This window comes from Melopsittacus undulatus, chromosome 4, assembly GCF_012275295.1.
Source record: "Melopsittacus undulatus isolate bMelUnd1 chromosome 4, bMelUnd1.mat.Z, whole genome shotgun sequence".
Lineage (NCBI taxonomy): Eukaryota > Metazoa > Chordata > Aves > Psittaciformes > Psittaculidae > Melopsittacus > Melopsittacus undulatus.
Window position 1 is genome coordinate 33,562,571 of NC_047530.1, and position 23,158 is coordinate 33,585,728.

The 23,158-nt window shown below is 36.4% G+C and overlaps 1 protein-coding gene across 1 annotated transcript in view; it reads left to right on the forward strand.

Annotated features, from left to right (window-relative positions):
- The window catches only part of CEP128 (centrosomal protein 128), a 56,615-nt gene that overhangs the window by 3,837 nt on the left and 29,620 nt on the right, over positions 1 to 23,158 (forward strand). The window contains exons 3-8 of the mRNA XM_034061305.1: positions 789 to 875; positions 4,232 to 4,358; positions 5,333 to 5,454; positions 7,950 to 8,041; positions 8,756 to 8,828; positions 15,641 to 15,757. Coding sequence (XP_033917196.1) covers positions 4,298 to 4,358; positions 5,333 to 5,454; positions 7,950 to 8,041; positions 8,756 to 8,828; positions 15,641 to 15,757 — 465 coding nt within the window. The 5' untranslated portion in view covers positions 789 to 875; positions 4,232 to 4,297. The remainder of the gene's footprint in view (positions 1 to 788; positions 876 to 4,231; positions 4,359 to 5,332; positions 5,455 to 7,949; positions 8,042 to 8,755; positions 8,829 to 15,640; positions 15,758 to 23,158) is intronic.

A 23,158-nucleotide genomic window follows, 5' to 3' on the forward strand; every position in this document is an offset into this window, starting at 1 on the left:
CAGAGCTGTACACAATACTCCAAGTGAGGTGTCACAAGAGCAGAGTAGAGGGGCAGGATCATCACCTCCTTTGACCTGCTGGTAACGCTCCTTTTGATGCAGCCCAGGATACAGTTGGCTTTCTCAGCTGCAAGAGCACACACTGTTGGCTCATGTTAAGTTTCTTGTTGACCAACACCCCCAAGTCCTTGTCTGCAGGGTTGCTCTTAATCTCTTCTCTATCTAGCCTGTAACTGTGCCTGGGATTTCTCCAACCTAGGTGTAGGACCTTGCACTTGGCATGGTTAAACTTCATGAGGTTGGCATCAGCCCACCTCACAGGTGTGTCAAGGTCCCTCTTGATGGCATTCCTTCCCTCCACCATATCAGCTGAACCACACAGCTTGGGGTCATCAGCAAATGCCAGTTAGCTGAGGGCACACTCAATCCCACTGTCCATGTCACCTGCAAAGATGTTGAACATGACCGGTCCCAACATTGATCTCTGAGAGACACCACTCGTTACTGATCTTCAGCCGGACATTAAGCCATTGACCACGACTCTCTGCTGTGGCCATCCATCCAGTTCTTTATCCACTGAGTGGTCCATCTATCAAATTGATGTCTCTCCAATAGAGAGACAACATCTTCAGAATCTGATTACTTGAACAGGATTTTGAATGCTTAGGCCCTTAAAAAGCACTTGTATTATCATTTTACACTGATAAACCAAGAATAATAGAGACAACAGTAATGTTTGAATAGAGGAAGTTTCTTTTTTGACTTTTCTTCCTCAAACTTTTTTTAAGGATACCAACAGAAATCTAAGACACGTTGACCATTTGCTGGGACAGTACAGAGAATATAACAAGGAACAAACTGAAGCGATAGCAACTGTGAGTAACCTTCAGTTTATCTTGACTTCTTGAATCTTTTCTGCTGGAAACTTGTTAAAATGGACAGAATATATCAAGAATTAGGTAGATGTAAAGCAAAAGTTTGCATATTTATTTGAGTGATCTAAATCAAACTATGTTAATATTTTAGATAATGAACCTGGTAGTTTCATTACTTTTCTGGTTTTGAAGCACCGAACGGATTATTATGATACAATACCATGTATAGCTGAAACAGAGTATTAGGAAATGTGTTTCTTTTGCATGAATAAGTGATAATATAAAAGCTAAATTGCAGCAGGAAATGAGGTTGTGATCATACTGGTGACGTATTTTTTCCTGCCATTCTACAACAGCTCCTGAATCTGTTTAACAGCTTTATCTAACTTGCAGAAGGGGTGAAATTCTCATAAATAGCAGTCTTCTACAAGCTTAAATACAAGTGTCTAGACAGAGAAAGTAAAACAAATTAGTGCTGGTAGGGCAAGAGAGGTTTGTAATTTAGTTGTAAACTGTAGCAGGTGAACAGATGGAACTTGAAACATATATATGAAATGTAGGAATATTTTGCATGTGAGGGTAGAGAGAAAGTAAAAAAATCAAATATATAGAAAAAGCTTGTTTCTTCAGATAGCTTGCTTTCAAAATTGGTATACACAAGTTCTGCATAGAAGTAATCTGGGATATTATATGCCTTAAAAGTATTTTTTTCCCTTCTGTTTGAATGTTGTTTGTTTCTTTATAAGCTCTGCTTAGGTACTGAATTTGTGGAATATCTGGTGAGTGTTGGAGCCATTTAAGGTTGTCAGTTTTTGACAAATACTGATACTAAATGTAGTTCAAGTTTGTTACTCTAAAAGGATGTTCTATTAGGAAATATCAAGGTGAGCAAGACAACACTTGCATTTAGTTTTGACTTAATGTCCTTTCTTCTTAGTCAATGCCAGGTGGCTTTTGATTATGGCTCAAGGAGAAATCTAGAGACACTAATCATCTCCTGCTTAAGCTTTAAATAATAAAGTGAATTCAGTCTTCTTTGTAAAATTAGTAAAGATAGCATATTTCTCTGAGTTCCTGTTCCCTTTTTGAAGCAAAATTTCCACTCGGTTGTCTTACGTATTTGCTATGTGGGAAGAAGCAGCTGGGGTCAGTAAGTAGTCAATCTGTTTTCTTTGTATAATAAGTATTTAAGAAAAACTTGAATAAGTTTCTCATTTGGGTAATGATGTGTTGTTTATTTCTTTTTCACAGTAATAGCTGGTCCAGCACTTCTACCATATTAAACAAGATTGTTTATCTAAGAATAATTTGTCCCAAATGGGGTGTACGTTTAGGTTCTGTTATTGTGCTGATTGTAATGTCTAACCCTTGAATTCTTTATAGTCTTTTCCTTTAAAAAGACTTCTTCAGACCATTGTATAGCATATTTACATTTATGAATTGGTGACTCTTGGGCTGCTGTGGAGCTTTTTTGCATTCTAATTTATAAATTAGTCTCACTAATCCCACTTTGAGCTGCACTGTGTCTGATGCGAATCAATGCAAAAGTTGCTACATAACTTACAGGGTCAGGAAGATTTGCTGTTCAGAACTTTACTTCATTGTTGCAATCGTTAGTACTCTAGTGGTGGGAACATTATACTTTCCATACATGCTCTGTTCTAGAGCAATATTATTTTCCTACTGACTTCACTATGTTGGAGAAGTTTTAAAGTAATTAGCCCTTGAGAGATATCTGTTTCCTTTGTGGTTATCTATTTTTTTTTCTGATGGCACTGATATTTGTCTCTTTTAATTATATATATATATATATATATATATATATATATTAACAATATTAACCATGCCAAGTGCAAGGTCCTGCACCTGGGTCGGAGCAATAGCAGGCACAGCTACAGGTTGGGCAGAGAAGAGATTCAGAGCAGCCCTGTGGAAAAGGACTTGGAGGGGCTGGTCGATGAGAAAATGAACATGAACTGGCTTCAGTGTGCGCTTGCATCCCAGAAAGCCAACCGTATCCTGGGCTGCATCAAAAGGAGCGTGACCAGCAGGCTGAAGGAGGTGATCCTGCTCCTCTACTCTGCTCTTGTGACACCTCACTTGGAGTATTGTGTACAGTTCTGGTGTCCTCATCATAAAAGTACTTGGAACTGTTGGAACAAGTCCAGAGGGCCACAAGGATGATCAGGGGACTGGAGTGCCTCCCGTATGAAGATAGGCTGAGAAAGTTGGGACTGTTCAGCCTGGAGTAGAGAAGGCTGCGTGGAGACCTAGCAGCCTTCCAGTGTCTGAAGGGGGCCTATAAGGATGCTGGGAGGGACTCTTCATTAGGGACTGTATAGTGATAGGACAAGGGGTAATAGGTTCCAACTTCAACAGGGGAAATTTAGATTGGATATAAGAAGAAAGTTCTTTACTGTGAGGGTGGTGAGGCACTGGAATGGGTTGCTCAGGGAAGTTGTGAAAGCTCCATCCCTGGCAGTGTTCAAGGCCAGGCTGGACAGAGCCTTGGGTGACATGGTTTAGCGTGAATTGTTCAGGGAAGTTGGAACTGGATGATCTTGGTGTCCATTACAACCCTAACTGTTCTATGGTTCTATGATATTGAGGAAGGACCAAAATGTTAGGCACTTTTTTGTGCCACCTAGAGGGAGATCTGCCAGTATGTATATTTCTGCGAGAATAAAACAGGAATTTAACTGTTGTGTACAAACCTCTGTTAGGGAAAGGAAAGGCAACTCTTTAGAAATAGATGTTTTGTGGATTGTCAAGTAATCAAGTGTCAAAAGCAAGTGGCTGAGAACCAAAATTAGCAAATGCAATTTTAGAAAGTAAGATGCAAGTCTGAAAAATGAGGAACTTGTTTAGGAATATAGTTAGTTCTGAACTTTTAAGTTTGAGATGGCTGCCCTTTTCTTGAAGTATAACTGGTAAAAGCAGGTCTTGATATAAAGCTGCTGGGTGAAATTTGACAGCTATATGTCAAATTGATTCCAGGTAGGGCTGATAGAAAAATGCCAATTAAAAGAAGTTCTTTGAACTTGTTTTCTGGATTTTGCAGAGCTGGCAAATAGGTCTTAGTTTGGTTGTAGTAGACATATTTTTTCTTTTGAGTTTTCCTGGTGTGTTGCACCACCTTTGTAAGAAACTTGATATTTGAAGCTCCCAGTGTTATAAAAATGTTTTGCTATAGTTATAGGAGTATGACATACAAGATAATGAAGAAAAGCTGTTATTAATTCCTGGCTTAAAAATAGTTTTGATACTCTTAATGAGTTATTTGAAAAATAATATTTTACATGCATGTTTTTCCTCAATCTGTGTTCATATTTCAGTAAATTGCAATTTCTCTGCAGTTAAAAGAAACACTGGAACAATCTATAGGTCAGTTAAGGAGCCAACGATTAACCCGGACCTCTGAAATGAGAAGTGCTTCTCTCTCAAGCTTATATCCTAGTGATCTGGATGGAGGAGGAGTGTCAGGTAAAATGCTTAAGGTGCTTGAGTATTCTTATGTTACAAAGTTGTTGTACGGAAAGAGGAAATTAAAAACATAAAGATAGTGGTGTTAGAAATTGTCATTGATTACTTCAAAGAAATGGGGTTCAGAAATTTGCAAGACCTTATGCAGCTGCTGATTGGGTAAATTCTTGTAGCTTTCTATTACATAGTCTTTTCTGATGATATCCTGAGAGATCTAATGATTCTCTCAGTAGAGAAAATTGCTTGTCCCCTGCATGATGTATCATATGCATGGTAATGAGAGTTGTAGATACATATAAGTTAAAGCTAAATCCAGAAGATATTGCAGCTTCTAAAGCTTGCTTCACAGCAAAAGGGAAGTTAAATTTTAAATGCATAAGATTATGGATGTGTGTATGAAATTATGTAAATCTCAGTGGAAAAGGAAGAACTGAAAACATGTATAACCTACAGAAAAGTAGCTTTTTTTCTTTTACATCTCTCTGAAAATTAATTATATTTTAGAACAAAGTGTATTTGGGAGCTGCATTCCTCCCAGAATTATAGTAGATTTAGTAAATTTACTAAAAATAATTTTAGTAAATTTAATGTCTTTCAGTAGAAAGCTTCTATTTTTCTAATGTAAAAGCTGTGAAGTACTGTAGTTTGAAGCTATAATAGAAAAAGTAGAGAAAAAGCTATTGCTTGGGCAAATAAAATTAGAAGGAAAACCCTGTTTATTCCTCGGAGGAACAAAGAAAACCTCTTTCTTACCGTCACATACATGTATTTCAGAAATACTTGAAGAAGAATCCTGAGAAGAGGTAAAGGATATATAAGTATGCCTGTGTAACTTTAGTAGTTTTGTCTGTAATATGGCTTATAAGTATATTGGCAATATGAAACACACTTTTTGATAAAGCAAAATGAAAAATTTCCCATACAAAGTTTTGTTTTCTTACTTGTTTTTTTTTTCTCTCTCTTATCTTATAAAGGGAACCGCCACTTCCTGCCTACTTCTCCTCTCAGGGATTATGGAGACTCACAGGGCAATAAACATCGAAGGTCTAGATCTGCAAGCGTTCGGTTTGTCAGTGAGGCAGATAATTTGGACCAGGTACAAAGCACTAATGGGAGTTGCTTCCCAAACAGGCAACTTGTGGTCACCAGGCTCTTTGTTTTTACATCAAATGAGGTTATTCTGATGATGCAGCTAAGAAAGTTTCAGTTATGAAATGTGCTTTCAGTGTTACCTGACATTCATTTTCTTGTGTCTGTCAGTCATGTCAGTTTCATGCAGATCATTATAGAGAAAAAGATGCAGATGGCAGTGATATCAAAAGAAATGTATGAAAATAATTGTACTTTTTAAACTTCATATGAGAAATAAAAATAATTTCTGAATATGGGATTAATATTCACTTACATGTTGAAATCCAGTGTGGATATAAGGGGGACTGTTCTGCTTCGGTAAATGGCAGAAGATCTTAGTGCTTTTGCTGTTTACTTCAGGATTGCCTGGGTTGATTTTTGAACCAGCTAGTTCTCCATCTTAATTCTAGGTCTGATCTGTGAGTGGGATAATTTGACCCCATACTTCAGGCAGATGATACGAGGAGGAGAGGATATGTATGGTACTGGTAATTTTCATACCCCTCAACTTGTGTCTACTTGCAGACTCTTCAGAAAAAAAGAAATTAATTACTTTAATGGAGAAGATTATAGGCTTTCTATATCTTGCATATAGAGAGGAGCTTTCAGCAGATAGACCTACTAAGTAAATCTCTCTCTGTGGACTAATTTGTCCAGGAGAATTGTATGATGACTAATATTAAAGCAGCTGATGGTGAGATGTTCGTGTTGACTTTATTAAATCAGTCTCAACTTCCAAGTAATTTTAGACTTAACCACAGTACATTAAGTTGACTTTTTTGGAAGTCTTGAGTGCCACAGAAATTCCTAGACTTCTATTTAATCCTGTTTCATTGTTCCTTTCAGTGTACTTCTCCCCTCATTCATTCATCCCCCAAGGTTAGTGTGGAACTTTATCCTTGAAAAGAAATAATGTTATACAGAAATCTTTCCTCCTAAGCTTCTGAAAATATTTAAACTATTTTAGACTACTTCTAAATATTCTATGCATATCTTTAAAAAATTTGTTCAAGGCAGTTCCTGCAGTGCATACAAAATTTCTAGTTTCTAGTTGTCCCTCAGGGCTCAGTATTGGGGCCAATGTCATTAATATTTTTATTGATGATCTGGATGAGGGCATTGAGTATACTCCTAGTAAATCTGCATGTGAAACTAAGTTGGGTGGGATTCTATTAAGTAACTAAGTAAGCATACAGCTCATTTTTCCTGTTTTGATGATTACTACCAGTTTATTCCTTATTCTTGCTCTTCAGTGGGTGAATATGGCTTTACTAGATCATTAACTATTTTTGCAAGAAGAGTATAGAGCTTTAAGGACTGATGAAGCAGAACTAATAATTGATTATGACCATAGGTAACAACTGGGGCAGAGAGAAAGCAGTGTTATTTAACTAAAGTTGTGGCTTTTTCTTCTTTCTGTAACCACACATTCCCTTTATTCACATTCTGACTGCTTCTAGCACAGGTAATTTTCCAGCTGAATGTGCTTTTAACACATTTGAGTTTCCTTCTTAGGTTGATAGATTCTGAAAATATGTTGTGGTTTTCAAAGTCTCTTGAGTCAGGTTGGAATTTCTGGTTAGTCACACAGGTGAGGTGGTAGTGCCTGTATCTGAATGTTGATGGCAGTCAGCTGGGCTGTGGAAGATGTAGGTTTAAGTCTTGGTCATATTAAAAGGGGCTGTTATAAACCAGGATTTTTCATAATGATGGTCATGGCTACTGAGCTGTTGGCAGCAGTAGGTTGGATTAGGATGGATTAACTGTCTCTTTTTATCCCAGTAAGATAGAAATTTGCTTACCTAAAAGGTTTAACTATAAATTGGAGGCCTGCTGAGTGGGGAAGATGGGAGGTATTAGAGAGGAAAATAGATTTTTTTTTTTGTTGAGGGTTTTTTGTTTGCCTTCCCTTCTCCCCTGCCCAAGCTCTGGAAAAGCATTCTAGTAGTGTATGTAAGTCTTGGGCAAGGTAAAACATCTTTCCTCAGTGTTCTGGTAGCTCCTGAATACATTGTAGCATTCTGCTTGGTCACTTCCACCTTTTTATAGCAATATGTATAGCTGGGCAGAACTTTGTTTCACTTACACAAGCATTTATTAGAAGGAAGTGTGTCTCTCCTGACTTCACCTGTTCTGATCTTTCATCTTGCTTTGCATTAGTTTAAAAAGATGGTGCAATACCAGGTAACAAAAATGACCAAGCTCTGAATAACAGAAAAAAACCCCATAGTTGTGAAGCTTGGTTTAGCAAATAATATACTGAACATTAAATGTCATTGAGCAAGTGTTTTGAAGGATTGTTTGAAATAGAAAATTGCAATTAATGGAATTCAGTTATGTTGATATATTGTTGGCTATTTTTATCTGCTTTATTTTAAAAAGTGTATATACTTATTTTAGGAATATCACAGATAAAAGGGTTCCTAAGCCTTGGCTTAATTTGTGTGCTTTGATTTACAGCTGCATTCTTTCCACCAATCTCTTCGGGATCTCAGCAGTGAACAAGTTCGCCTAGAAGATGACATCAGTCGAGAGTTTTCAAGAAGAAATCGGTATGAAGAGAATATGACTCCATATGAAGAATCGTGTGGAACATAATTGTTATGCTTTTAATTCTTAAACTCCTTTGTTCTTCTGTATTTAAAAAATAATTTTGTGAAGAACAGGGGAATGCACAAGATTTAGATGAAAGCAGTATTATGAACTGCTTGTTTCCTACCATCTTGTGCAGTATTTCATAATGTAGATAAGACCCATCGATTCTCATCTGTATAGTATATGTGGCTTTCCTCCCTTTCTAGATATATGGACAAACCAACAAGAACTTGGGAATTTCTTTTACTACAGCTTTGCTCTTGTTTATTCTTGGTACTGAAGTCTCTTGAGAGCAAGCTCTTATGCAGGCCCTAATGCTTTTCTGAAGTACATACTGTCTCAACATGTGGTGCTTTGTCTAATAGCAATAACAGGAATTGGTCTGCTAATTCCTAGTAGGAGCTGCTGTGCAAGAGCACTCTGTAGACCTGTTCATAATTTTATAGTTGTTGACAGCCTTTGAACCTAGATGCTATGTTATCTTCACTTGAGGAATGCAAATACTTTTTATAATGAATTTTCCACTTGAGGCTGGTCTCTATGCTAGGAATTTAGAGGCTGTAGAAGAAATTGAAGTAGCTTAAAGACCTGAGAGTTTTTCTGCTTAAAATTATCATAATTGATATTTAGTTTTTGTAAGAATATTTTCTTACCTATATTTCTCTATGAAGCACTGAAGCTGAATTAAGAAAAACTGTAGAAGAATTGTCTGAAAAGCTTACTGAGTCCCAAAGACAAGAAACGGTGAGTGTGACTCACATGAAAAAAAGTGATTTATTTTTAGTTTTATAAACAGGACATGAACTTCTAGTTTGATTTCTGTCCTGGTAATCAATACCTCACATTAGTACATATATCTGAACACGGTCTTATCTAGGCTACTATGAGTTATCATAATGCTACCCTTACATAATGAAATCAGCAAGATAGGTAGGTTTTATATTCCAGGTGCTTGTTTAAAATAAGAGCAAGTGCTTTACAAATGTGTATATAGTGAAATTTTCTGTTTCAAAGTTCATGATCTTTGAGAAAGCTGCTTTTTAATTTTGATCATCGGTTTCTCCGTAGAGTGCATGTAGAAACTGTGGTCTGTTATTGTACATTTTCTGTGTTTAGGAATTCTTCTAATGAGTTTATTTAATTCAGAATGATTTCTCATTTGTGAAAGTAAGTGGGGTAGGATGCAATACTTTTTTTTTTTTTTTCTCGTGACTTCCTCATGTAAAGTTGTGCAGGAACTTTTGTCCTTAGTGCCTTTATCTTTTTGCTTTGGAGTTGCTTGGCTTTGTTTGCTTTTTGTTTTGTTTTGTTTTTTTTAATCTCCTCCAATACTGCCATCATATTTATGTTCTACTGTATGATTCTTGGCAGTAAATTGTCAACTTAAAATCTTGATATTTTGACTGGATGAGTTCATGGCAGAAACATTATTTTCAATTCAGGTCTTTTAAGTCTTCATTTTTGTAGAGACGTATCTAAATTCTTACAGCTGTAGTGTTCGGTATATTCAGTGCTGTTTGCAAATTGTATATATGTATGTGGGGTGATAAAGGTCTAGTCACTGCAGTTGTTCTGAGTCGCTAGTTCAGAATTTATCTTTGTTAGACATTATAATTCTTAAAGAATTTTTGATGCTGAATCTGAATACTTTAAGCCACACAACACAATCAGTGCATATTAACATATTAATTTTACCTTTAAAGGGAGCTGTTTCCACTCTATAGGACATCTGAGGTGATAACACAGGCGTAGTTGGATGCTCAAGTCAAGCACTCTCCATGGCCTTGTACTTGAGAATCTATGTCTGCTTTTGATATAAAAATTGCAGGTTCTATGACTATCAAAATCTCTTATCCAAATGTTTTGTGAGATTCCTTATTTCCTTGAAGAGTTTGGATGTTTACTAGAGGAATGTTCTCATAGAGTTATAAACAATTGAAAGAATGTTTATTTAATTTATAGTTACATAAGACAGTAATCTTTCATATTTTGTTGCAATCTCTTAGTATAGAAGCACATCCCAAATAGTATAAAAAGCTGATCTTTATGCATAAAGAGCAACTGCGCTGAAGCACAGATTTGTTCAAATTAAGTAGATAATTAATTGAGATGCTACACTAACCTTCTAACAGCACTAATCTTTAAGTATCTACTTAATTGAAATGGTGCCATTAGAAGGTTAGTGTAGGCTGTGTATGAGGAAAAAAGCAATGTAAAGTGAAATGGGTTTCACACGAGGTTTGTGTTGGCTGTGATACCTTGGAGAGCCAGGATTATTGTCAGATAAAGAACTGTCCTTCTGAAAATCTAATACAGGGATTTTTGGCACTGCACAGGTGACTTGTAAAATGTATGCCACACGTTTGCCCTGAGGGAAAGTTTAACAATATTTGAAGTGACGTGTGAAAGAACTTCGCTATTTTTGTGATTTTAATACTTCTGTTTCAAATCTACATTGGTGATAAAATAGGTCAAAACAAGAAAGGCAACAAAAATCTGTTGAAATAGATTTCAGTCATCAGGACTTGTGCGCTAGAAATAACAGTGGAGGGCTGAAAAACAGGAGAGAAACTCAAGAAATAGGATGCTGCTTTTTGTAGATAAAGCATCCAGCGTCTTCCACAAGATTATATTTAGCCATGTGACTGAAACATCACCCTGGTTTTAAACAGGGCATTCTGTTATTTCTGTATAATTGGTGGTGGGGAAACTTTCATAGATTTTGCTGCTACAGCAATGTCAATGCAGTAATTCAGTGCTAGTATTTTAAGTAGAACCACTGTACTCTTTGTACTCTTCAGTGAATTGCTTGTCTACACCAAGGCTTTTGGTAAGATCCAGAGGACAAGATACATAGTCTGATGGTAGAAATGTCCTGAGATAGAGTCTTTTGGGACAAAGGAAGTGAGTTTTAGGGTTTCTTCTGCATGTACTAATTAATGAGTTGACACTTAATTGCTTTGAATTGTTTTGGGGTTTTTTTTTCTCCTTTATGTCCCTGTTGTGTGTCACAGAGCCTTTGACAATCTAAGGAAGGTCAAAGAGGCTACAAAACCAGGGAACATATTTCTTGTGGGAGATAATGTCTACGCCTGTGTCGACTGAGTAAATATTATGTTGGGGGAACTGTATTGGGTGGTGCATTCACTGCTTTGTGGAGTAAGTTAGCAGAAATGTTCCAGGAAAAAATGACAAGAAAAAGGCCATAACAAAAAGCTCCCAGAAAACTGTAAACAAGAGTCCAGCGCATGGTTTTTAATCTGTGCGCTTTGTAACAATGACTAAACAAACTCATAATTGGCATCACTACTGGAACAAAAATGTTAAACCTTTTAGAATAAGGCTTGGTCTCTAGAAGAGATTTGCATAAATATAAAACAGCTTCTAAGAAAAATGTTGAGGTATGGAGGATAGACAGTGGAAGTGATCTACATACCCTGCAGTTGTGACTTGAAATAAATTCATTAAAAGACATGAAGAATATCAAAAGATACCTGATACAACTAGTATTGTTCTTTATAAAGTAGGCTGAAAGTAGTGTTTAGGAGACTGTTTTTGTTTAATCCTCTTTTTCAGAATTAATTCTAGTTTAATGTTTCATAGTAAGCATTTGTCTACTAGAAAATATTTTTCCTTCTGAAGAAATGTTAATCAGTGTGGTACCTGTTCCTGTATCCTAAACCAGCTTTCTTTAATAGTCAACAATTCTGTATGCCAAGCTCTACCTTAGAATTGTAGAATCATAGAATAGTCAGGGTTGGAAAGGACCTTAAGGTCCTCTAGTTCCAACACTTGGCCATGGGCAGGGGCACCTCACAGTAAACCATGTCACCCAAGGCTCTGTCCAGCCTGGCCTTGAACACTGCCAGAAACGGAGCATTCACAACTTCCCTGGACAACCCATTCCAGTGCCTCACCACCCTCAGTAAAGAACTTCTTCCTTATATCCAATCTAAACTTCCCCTGTTGAAGTTTGAACCCGTTACCCCTTGTCCTGTCACTACAGTCCCTAATGAAGAGTCCATCCCCAGCATCCTTATAGGCCCCTTTCAGATACTGGAAGGCTGCTATGAGGTCTCCACGCAGCCTTCTCTACTCCAGGCTGAACAGTCCCAACTTTCTCAACTTGTCTTCATACAGGAGGTGCTTCAGTCCCCTAATCATCCTTGTGGCCCTCCTCTGGACTTGTTCCAGCATTTCCATGTACTTTTATGTTGAGGACACCAGAACTGCACACGATACTCCAAGTGAGGTCTCACAAGAGCAGAGTAGAGGGGCAGGATCACCTCCTTCGACCTGCTGGTAACGCTCCTCTTGATGCAGCCCAGGATACAGTTGGCTTTCTGGGCTGAGAGCACACACTGTTGGCTCATGTTAAGTTTCTTGTTGACCAACACCCCCAAGTCTTTTTCCACAGGGCTCCTCTGAATCTATTCTCTGCCCAACCTGTAACTGTGCCTGGGATTGCTCCGACGCAGGTGTAAGATCTTGTGACATATAGGATTTTATGAGAAAAAAAGAAAAATTGGTGGAAAAAATTATTTCTGTAAGAATCGATTTGTTCATAGTCTAGGATTTGTTCTTTGTTTACTATGTTTTCTGTTGTTTCATTCATATTTGGAATAGTTTGTGAGGCTGCAGGTTTTTTTTTATGAAATGACTGGTTACATGCAGAAGAATCTTCAGTCTTTGGAGGAAATGAGAGTGGGCAAATATTCAAACATGTTCTATGCAAATCCTTTTAAAAACAAGAAGTTGATAACAAAGCGTAGGAAATATAGCAAAATGAGTGAATTAGCTCTGCATTTACTTCAGACACAAACAGAAAGTGGGAACTAAATTAGCTTAATAACAACAGTTGTGGAAAGTATGGTGAATATGAGAGTGGAAAGGCCACTGTGGTACATAATAGGATGTACCTACAAAGAAACATCAAGAGTGAGGATGATTTGCTTGTAATTAAATCACCTTTTCTCAGGAACACCGAAACAGTTGGCCTCTTCCTTGCAGAGCAGGGGAAACTGCTAACAGTGTGCCAAGAAAGTAGATTCCTGTTTAGCACCTTTTTAACACTAATACTTGCCAACAAGTTAAACTGCAAGTTTGTGACCAGCAATAGGGGTGTAAGACCTCACCTTAAAATACTGGGGGGGGAAGGCATGTAAAATATTTTGAAGTAACCTGGTGCAAATTAGCTAAGAAATTTAAATGATAATCTGAAATTTTGCTAAATCCACAAACAGCTGTTTTGGAATATTCATGAACAATTTTTTTCTAACTATGAGTTAGGAAAAATGTTCCTGGAATATTGAAAATTGACAAATCTTGGAAAGGATAAAATAGATTGATTACAGTTGAAGTTCTGGAAAAAATAAACATTCAGGAGGATATATCAGACAACACAGATTTATCAAGAAAAATTACATTTGTATCATAGAAGTAATTTACATGAATGAAGCAGTGGTTTTCTGTATCTTGATGTGTATAGTTTTTAGAAAGAATTTCATATACTGTTCTAATAAGCTTTTCAGTAAAATGTGATCAAACTAGCTCGTGAACTTAATGAATTTTATGTGGTGCTACTCTTCATTTGTTTTTCTCTGAAATTTTTGTTAATAGTCTAGGTGTTGCAAAATGGAGATGCTTCAGGTATGTTGGAAAACAGAATTGAAATCCTGTATCCAGTTCTGGAAGTGGCTTAGAACAGGGGTTTTGATTTTTTTTTTTTTCTAAGGATGGTATCTGTAAGTCTGAAATCACCATGCACCTGACAAATTTCGGGAATGCATCTTTTTCAGTACCTTGTTAGAATTAAGGTAAAGGTTGTATTCTGAAGGGAGGTGAAAGTTAGAGGCAAGGCAAATCACTTGATATCTTGTAGTTACTAAAAAATTTACTTTCTTACTCATTCTCCATCAGTGACAACTTGCAATGAAATCCCAAGTTTACAGGAACCTGAAGCTTGCCTAGTGCTGCCTCATGTCATGTCACTGACTGGGTGTGTGGTGAACTAGGCCTGTGTCAGTGAGGAAGTTACTGACCTCCTCTTGAATGTTTTCTTTGGGGGTGCTGTTACTTTCGGATGTTCTGTCAGACCTAATATATGGGAGGGCTGAGGAAACCTCTGCCTTCAGAAACATGTAGCCAAGTTTTTTTTTAAAATATGAAAACATAACTTTCTCTTAGAGATATATGGGAAAAGAATCACAGCTGTTTCCCGGTTTTGAGCGAAGATGTAACAAGTTTAATGCCAAAGTGCTATTTTCTGTTCCAGCTACATAGTATCATTGTTTCTGTTAGCTGGAGTATTTTCTAAATTACAGAAGTAACATTGAGTACTAGTTTTCAAAACAAATACAAATGGTGTGATGTGGTCCTTATTTTTTGTACATTAGTTTTTAGTAAATTATTATTCTGGATTATGGCTGCAGAGCTTTTCAGAACTTGTACGAAAGAGTGTGGTTAGTTGCTGTACATTTTTTGAGCTTCTGAAGTTTTTAAGAGAAAATACAGAATCCCAGATTTTATGTTGACGATTCATCTAGCTGCACAAACGAGAAATGTTTTTAAATTGATGTATTCTGTTGTAATGCAAGACCATTTCATTCTTTAAACCCAATGTATTCATGAAGCCCAGACCATAAATGTAACCTTTCTGTTAATACACAACTGTGTTGCTCATGTTAAAATTTTTTGTGCTTATGCCTCGTGATAGTAGAGGTATGCTTAATGGTGAAAGTACAGATCAGAACTTGTTCCCCATAACATACATCAGGAACTAGTCGTTGAAAAGTGTTTTAAATCCGTATTACCGAATGGTATTTAGATAAAAAGAGGTATTTATTTCTAGTAGCTGTTTAGAATGAGTAGTTTTAAAGTAGGGAGGAAATGATACATAAGTGTTTTCCTTGCTGATCTTCAGTGATATAAATTTAACTTGATGCCCACAAGAGGGTGCTGTCTGCTAGCTGCATGAAATGCAAAAGTAAACTGTTGATATTGTAGTGTAAGGTTGAATTATTGTGTTTGACAAATAACTACTGTTATTTGCATTCCTTTGTATTCACTACATATTGGGAAAAAGTCTTGATGTCATTATTTTGTGCTATGACAGCTCTTGTCTACTTTTCACTCACAAATTTCAGATTATGAAAGGCAAACACTGGTCTGTGTGGACACAGACTGGAGATGTGAAGGAAATGATTCTCCAGGGGTTAATCAGGCCTGGAGAATCTAAGGTTAGAGTGCACCAAGCTTGATATTGAGATATTTAGCACTTGAGTAGAACCACCACTGTAGAGAAAAATATACATATACCTAAAGGACGATATTGCTAGCAAGATACTCAGTTCCCTGCTTGAGTAATTTTTGCTATAACTGGGTATTTTCTATACCATCTAAATTTTATTTAATAAAATAAAAATTTTAAGAATAAAAATTTCTTCTTTCTGCCCCATACTCTGTTTACCTTTTTTTGCCATTGTTGTCTTAACATGTGGTAAAGGACACACTAATTTCCTGCAGGATGTTTTTGTTTTTTTTTTTTCCTTTTGAAGGTATTGGAACGGGTAGAGAGAAGACTTCAAGAGATAGAACAAGAAATGCGTACTAAAAGACAGGTTGTAGAAAGACGCCAAGACCAACTGGGACATATGTCTCTTCAATTGCAAGAGGTATGCAAATGAAAACTTCCTGTTTATTCAGGGGAGAGTTAGGAACCTGCAGCATTTGTGTGCCTGTACCTGTAAAATTGGTAAAAGTGCTCATATCTTTGACACTTAATTTTAAAATGTATCCATCTAGCTCCCTTGTTTTAGCATACAGTCTGTGTTCTTCATGATACTGTCTTGTCTATATTTAGATCTTTTTTGCAAATGGCACAAACATTCTTTAAAGGAACCCATGCCTCATGCCTTTCCTCAAACTCCTAACAAACAAAAGCAAGTCATTAGCTGGGTTGTCTCAATTAAAACATTTTGTTTTCTGAAATATAAACCCTGCTTGCAGTGAGCAGTTTATTTTTAACTTATCTCAACAAGCAATTAAATGCACTGCAGTGGCCAGACAGCTTTTCATTGCTTTTCAAACAGTTATATTCAACAGTATCTGATGAAGCATACAATATTGTTTAGGAGACAAATACATATGTTTATATTATGAATTAAAATTGGAGACAGCTAGTAGCTTTTTTCCTTCTTGCTTTGGGAAATGTGCAAGAAATACATCTCTGTTTCTGATGTTACTGCTGCTTGGAAAATCTGTGTCTCAACAGAGTTACTTTTTATTTTGCCTCCCTTACGATATGATTTGCAGTGTTATCTCTATGTAATAGAGTTAAGAAGAATTGTGCAATTCATTGGTTTTCACTTAATACTAGCAGTGGCATGTATACTTTTTGAAGGCAGTTGTTTTACACTGTGCAGTGATATTGAGGAACTTCAGTTTAGACTGATGTCTTTATTTCATGTAATGCTAGAGACTACAGTGCTGTCATATTTAAGAAGATGGTCTTTTGATATATATAAGAAGCAGTGTTTATTGAAATGTTCATAGTACTTCTGCTAGTATTTCAGAAAGAGATTCAGAGCAGCCCTGTGGAGAAGGACTTGGGGGAGAAAATGAACATGAGCTGGCTTCAGTGTGCACTTGCAGCCCAGAAAGCCAACTGTATCCTGGGCTGCATCAAAAGGAGTGTGACCAGCAGATAGAAGGAGGTGATCCGGCTCCTCTACTCTGCTCTCATGGCACCTCACTTGGAGTATTGTGTGCAGTTCTGGTGTCCTCAACATAAAAGTACATGGAAATGCTGGAACAAGTCCAGAGGTGGGCCACAAGGATGGTTAGGGGACTGAAACACCTTCTGTATGAAGATAAGCTGAGAAAGTTGTGGCTGTTCAGCCTGGAGAAGGGAAGGTCTATGAGGTCTCACGCAGCCTTCCAGTATCTGAAAGGGGCCTATAAGGGTCCTGGGGATGGACTCTTCATTAGGGACTGTAGTGATAGGACAAGGGGTAATGGGTTGAAACTTCAACAGGTGAAGTTTAGATTGGATATAAGAAGAAAGTTCTTTACTGTGAGGGTGGTGAGGCACTGGAATGGGTTGTCCGGGGAAGTTGTGAATGCTCCGTTTCTGGCAGTGTTCAAGGCCAGGTTGGATGAAGCCTTGGGTGACATGGTTTAGTGTGAGGTGTCCCTGCCCATGGCAGGGGGGTTGGAACTTGATGGTCTCAAGGTCCTTTCCAATCCTAACTATTCTATGATTCTATGATTCATTTTACTCTGTATTGATGTCCTAGTGAATGAAAGCAACTAGAGTGCTTTATTACAGTTTTCATTGCTCTTTAATATGCTTTCATCCATTTCTAGATTCTTTGTGCCTTCTATCTGGTAGAGAGCTGCTTAATGAAATGAGTTGGTGTCATGCTGTAGTGTTATCTGCAGACTGGAATAGTCTTTTTTTAATGGATAAGAACTTTATCTGTAAAGATACATTGACACTGCCATGGTTGCCTTTGAAACATGTTTGAATTCACTCAATTGAATTAAAATTTTCTTTCAAAGACTTTCATATGATTGGCTATGTGATCATGAGCCCTCAAGATGGTTATGTCTTCTCCTAGAAGCTCATCTTTTAAATTTAATACATAATGAATATGAAATACTAAGTATGTTCTCGACCTCTCATTCCCCTAAGCTGTCCAGGTGTAGATGAAGATGTTTTAATCTTCCGAATGTTCTGTTTTGTTCCGTGCACATATTTGTAAATTATTTTTCCTGAAGAGCCCCTAGATTTTTATTTAAAATACTTTTTTGACACCACTGTTCAAAACATAGTCCTCATTCTCAGTTTGTTGGAAATTTCAACATCTATTAGTTGTCTTGATAAACTTTTAGGAGTTTGGCCAAGTCAAGTTTCAGAGCTAATCCTGGCTGGAACAGTCTTTTTCCACACACCACACATTCATAGCTGGTGCTACAGGGAAGAAATGCATGTACTGAGGAATGTATCGAGAAGCAGTCTTTATAAGATATGAATGTTCTTAGGGCATGGTGTGTGTGTCTCTAGCTTAAGTTGTTGTATGTTAGAAGGAATGTTTTTGAGTTGTTTTTGTGTACTTTGTAGATCCTAGTGAGAATAAAGAATATTTTGCTTCAATTGTTCTTTGGATGAAACATGTCTCTACATAATTTTTAAGTGCTTTTTAGTTTGTTTCTTGTCCTTTATAATTTGAATTTTGAGTTAAATGGACTCTTAGCTCTGTCAGCAACCTCAGTCTTCTGGTGATCACTGCATGGATGTAATAGTCTATTAACATCCGTTACTATCCTATATTATTTCTCCAAGATGCTTCCTGAGTAACATGACTGGAAGGGAGGGTAGGGTTTGGACTGAGTTCTGAAATCCTGTCATTTATTATGGCCTGAATGATTTACAAAGAAATGCTATTTAAATTTTGTAGCTATTTAATGAGATGACTTTTTCATTAGTTAGCCTGTTAATACATTTGAAATCATACAAAGTTAAATTTTACTTTTGTTTTTAATCAGTAATGGCTTTAATTAAGAAATTTTGTACATTTTAAACATTGTTGCTATTTTTAAGGAAAGTGCAGTGCCCATAACTGACCACTACCTGTCAGTATTTTACTATCTTATGAGAATGGTTTTTCTAAACATCAGTATTAAATTGCATGTTTTCAGGGTCTAACTGAGCATGAGGATATATATGCTTGTCTTTCTCTTGTCTTGTCTTTGTCTGTCTTTTTTATGATGTGGAAACTTTGTATGTGTGCTACACTATTATTAAAATCACAGAGTGATTATTATCCAGGATGATATCTAGTTGTATACTCACCATAAAGAAATCTTGTCATATAAATGTTTTCATCTTTAACATCTAGATACATTATTTTGATTCCAGTCTGTATGTACTCCATGTAGGTATATAAGAATTGCTGTCTCCACGTTTTTATGTATCTTTTAACTTAGTGTTTCAGCACATCAGCACACACAGTTTAAACAGCAATTACTGCAAATTAGAAAATTGCAATTAGCAAACAGAATTTAATGCAAATCATGCATCTTCAGTTTCTTCTGTATTTCTGATACAAATGTGTTTCTGATTAAAAATGAGAACAAATATTCTCATCTTTCTAGGGCTCCTGACATACGTTATGTGTTGCTTCAACAAAATACGTGTTATGTAAACTAAAGCTATTTTAAGATTTTTCAGTGCTTTATTTTGAACATAAAGACACCATTACCTTGTACTGTTTGCATTTATGCATCCATTTTCTAAAACAAGGTCAAGTATAATTCTTAAAAATGGGCTTTTGTATGTCCTGGATGGCTTTACTAATTCTTATGCTTGGCTTCCTGGAGTTTGCTGCAATGAACCGGTGTGTTCATGCCTTGCATGCTTTAGGTGAACATCTTTATAGAACATTTTGAACCCACAGTCTGGAATGAGGCAGTAACTATAGTTATGTTTTAGGCTAGTAACTTGAATAGGCTAGGAAACATTTTGTTCTTTTCCTTCATGCAACTGGATACTTGGATTTTCTTTGCCTCCCACTGTACATACTGTGAAGTGCAAGAAGCAGGTGGACTTTCAATGAGAGTGGGGTAGACTGACAAAAGGGTTTATGAACATTCTCTTTTTGCATGTTTTTTATCTCTGATCCTTCTAGACAAACATAAACTTGATCTGTGCTCTGAGCCATCTGGATGTTTTAATGCGTCATTGATATTTGTTCCTTGGCTCTGTGCTATGCCACCTGTGGCTAATGGTTTCTGTTTCGATTCTCATTTGAATCTGGAACATGAGCAAGTTTCATACATATCTGTCACTGCAACATCTAGGCAGTCTGTTTTTGAATGCCTGGCTGCTGTATCTAGGTAGGATACTCAGACCCCTGCTAGTTGCTAATGTAGCAAGTTAAGGGAAGAATTTTCACTTGGATGTGGTACATTTGTTGTCTTATTTTAAAATATAGCATGAGGCTTGTCTGCTTGTGTATTTCTGCCAGTAAGAATATAATTCACTGATCTGTCTCGCTTGAAAATATAAATTTCAGTTTGTGGGCTATACATTACTTTCACATAATCTGGTTTTATTAAAAAAAAACAAAAAACCAAAAACTCCCAACAAACAAACAAAAACCAAAACAAAAAAACCCAAAACAAAACCCAAACCAGGTAGTAGGCTTAGTTTGCAGTGAGAGTTATGACTTGCCATTGGAAGATTTTCCTGATTTGGAAAGATTGAGACAGGGGACTCTAAGAACTATGTTATTATATGTATATTATATATATAACTCTTAACTGTGTTGTTAGAGGCCTCCACTTAGTTTTCCTCTTATACAAGAAAAAATGTTTAGCACTGAATAAATAGTTTTATCTATTTAAATTTTTGGCGTTCAATGTACTGTATATGAATGAGGTATGTTGAGTTGGGGTATACCAGGTATGTTAGTATTTTAATACTGCTGTGTGCTAGTGAACTCTTTAAAAAGACCTCCAAGATTTGCTCTACTGAGTCAAATCAAAAGGGCATCTTGTCTGTCAGGGACAAGAGCCTTCTGGCCACCTAAGCAGGCTGACTTCTAGCCAGTCCATCCCTGCTGCGAAGACCTCTTTATGTGGAAATTGTTTCCATGTGGCTTCCTCCATGCCTGCCCCTCTAAGGCCTTGTCAGCCTCCTGGCCAACCTGGACCTTAATGCTTTTAAGAGGAGGATCTTGGCAGGCTTGTTATTGTTCCTTGGTGCTTCAGCATTGCTGGGCAGAGCTCTCTTAGGGAGTGCCCAAGCCTGCTGCTTGGGACCCATCAGGGACAAGCATGTATTTGCACCATTGTCCTCAGCATTCCCTTCCTAGTTTCCATTTCTGACATTTGACTCCCCCAGCCCCTTCTTTAGAGACAACAAGTGAAATTAAAGAATCAGTCAGATCTTTACATAGTATTTTTTTCTTTTAACCCTTCCTTTCACAAGAGAAATTGTACATAGCAAAAGCTTTAGTGGAGACAAAAATGTGGCACAAACCATTAAGAAAGAATTACTTAAAAAGCAGTAGAAGGAGGAGGGAAAACACAGAATTAATATTTACCTATGCAATTTCTGAGTCATCAGTAAAAGCTGATGTGGATGACCAGATACTTCAGTTTCTTGATGGCATTTTGATTAATTAACTGATTGCCTACCTAGCACCTACTCAGATAAGATATATTTCACAGTTGAAGTGGTGTCTCTGCCCATGGCAGGGGGGTTGGAACTAGATGATCTTGAGGTCCTTTCCAATCCTAACTATTCTATGTTTCTATATGTGGTATATATAATTTATTGTAACATTACATTCTTTTTGAAGTATTTTAACTCATATATATGTATATATATGAGTTATTTTTTCTTAAAAATGAAATGGTTATGGCCTATTTTTATAATACACAGAAAATAAAACTGAACGTCGTATTTATAATATCAGTGATAGGAAAGACTGCCTTTTTATTTGAAATTATTGCTGTTTAGTTGCCTAAATATCATTCAGTGATCCTGATAAGTTGAAATAGCATATTTATTTCAGTGGTGGCTTCTGGGGTTTAGGATGTACTACTAATGTAGAGACATACTTTTTGCCTTCAGTAGGGAAATCTTTGAAAATTTTCCTTATATTTCTAATTCAAGCCCAGTTTTAACATTTTCCTTCTGATGCTGTGACATCTCTAGTGAGATCTGCCCATGAAAACATGCTTTTTTATTCCTATATTAATTATTAATTTAGTGCCAAAACTAAGGGTGGCATACAGTTAACTGTATATAACAGAGCTTCTTTCACTAGTAAAAAATGAAGCTCAATTGCAGTTAGGACTTATCATATATCACTAGTAGAGTGTTCTGAACTGGTTGTTTTAGTCGTTTGTAGAAACCCTGAAGACTCATGCAGTAGTGGCATTAGCTGAAGTGATGATCTTGTTTGATTTTTTTGGTTTGTTTGGATTTTTTTTTGTTGGGTTTTGCTTTTTTTTTTTTTTTTTTGTTCATGTAGCTTACTAGGAGTTTTCCCTAGTGTTTTTGAGTAAAATGGGTGTGTGTCAGATCTGTGTGCAGTGTTGAGTTTTGTAGTTGATGGGAATGACAAATATAAATCTGTACTTAATACCTGAAGAAATATCTTAAATATGTTTCAGTCTTACAGTATTTGATTATGAATCAGTAAGATTAAAAGCATGATTCTTTATAGCATAATATTTTCAGGTGCATAGTTATGATAACTGTTTCCCACAATCTCAGTTTTTAATGTAAACTGTTCAAGTAGTCCAAGCTATACTGAAACCCTTATGTTTCCTGAGGTGGTAGGATGTAGGACTGAGATAAGTATATAAATCTGTTTATCTTCTCCACAGAGCTACTTTTAAAAACAGAACTTCTAAAACTGGATGCTTGGCTTTTTGTACAGTGAAATCATTCCCCAGTATACAATGAAAAGAAAACGTTCAAAACCTGAATGAAATTGCACTAATTATAGGGGCAAAATTCAGAGATATTTAAGGAAATATTATTTTAAAATGTAAAATAAAAATGATACTCAGGAAGAACAGACTGGGAAAAAGGCATTTCTTTCTGGACATGCTATGTGTTTGTTCTTTTGTAGTTTTGGCAAGTTATGGATGAAAGTAAAAGGTAAATGCTAAGGTCTCTGATATGTGGGTAATGTGAAAGCCACTTGGTCATGTTGTGTAGTAGCAAAACAAAATTTATTAACATAGTTACTAAAATTCACAGCAAATTCTATTAGTATGGTTAATGACCTCTCCTAGCTGGTGTTTCTGAGTGGTATTTAAGACAAGCCAATGACATTGTTATGGCCTGAAATATCCAAGCTTGGGTTGTGTATGTTGCAAATTGTGTCATTAATGTCCGTGATGTGTAATGCATTTCTTTGATAGTGATTGGCTACATTCTACAAATAGTGTTGGTTTGCAGAAGGAAAATATTTTGAAATTGATATTCAAGACAATTTAAAGCATTTTTATTTTTAAAGATGTTTTAGATAATGTACATAATGTTTTTAGAT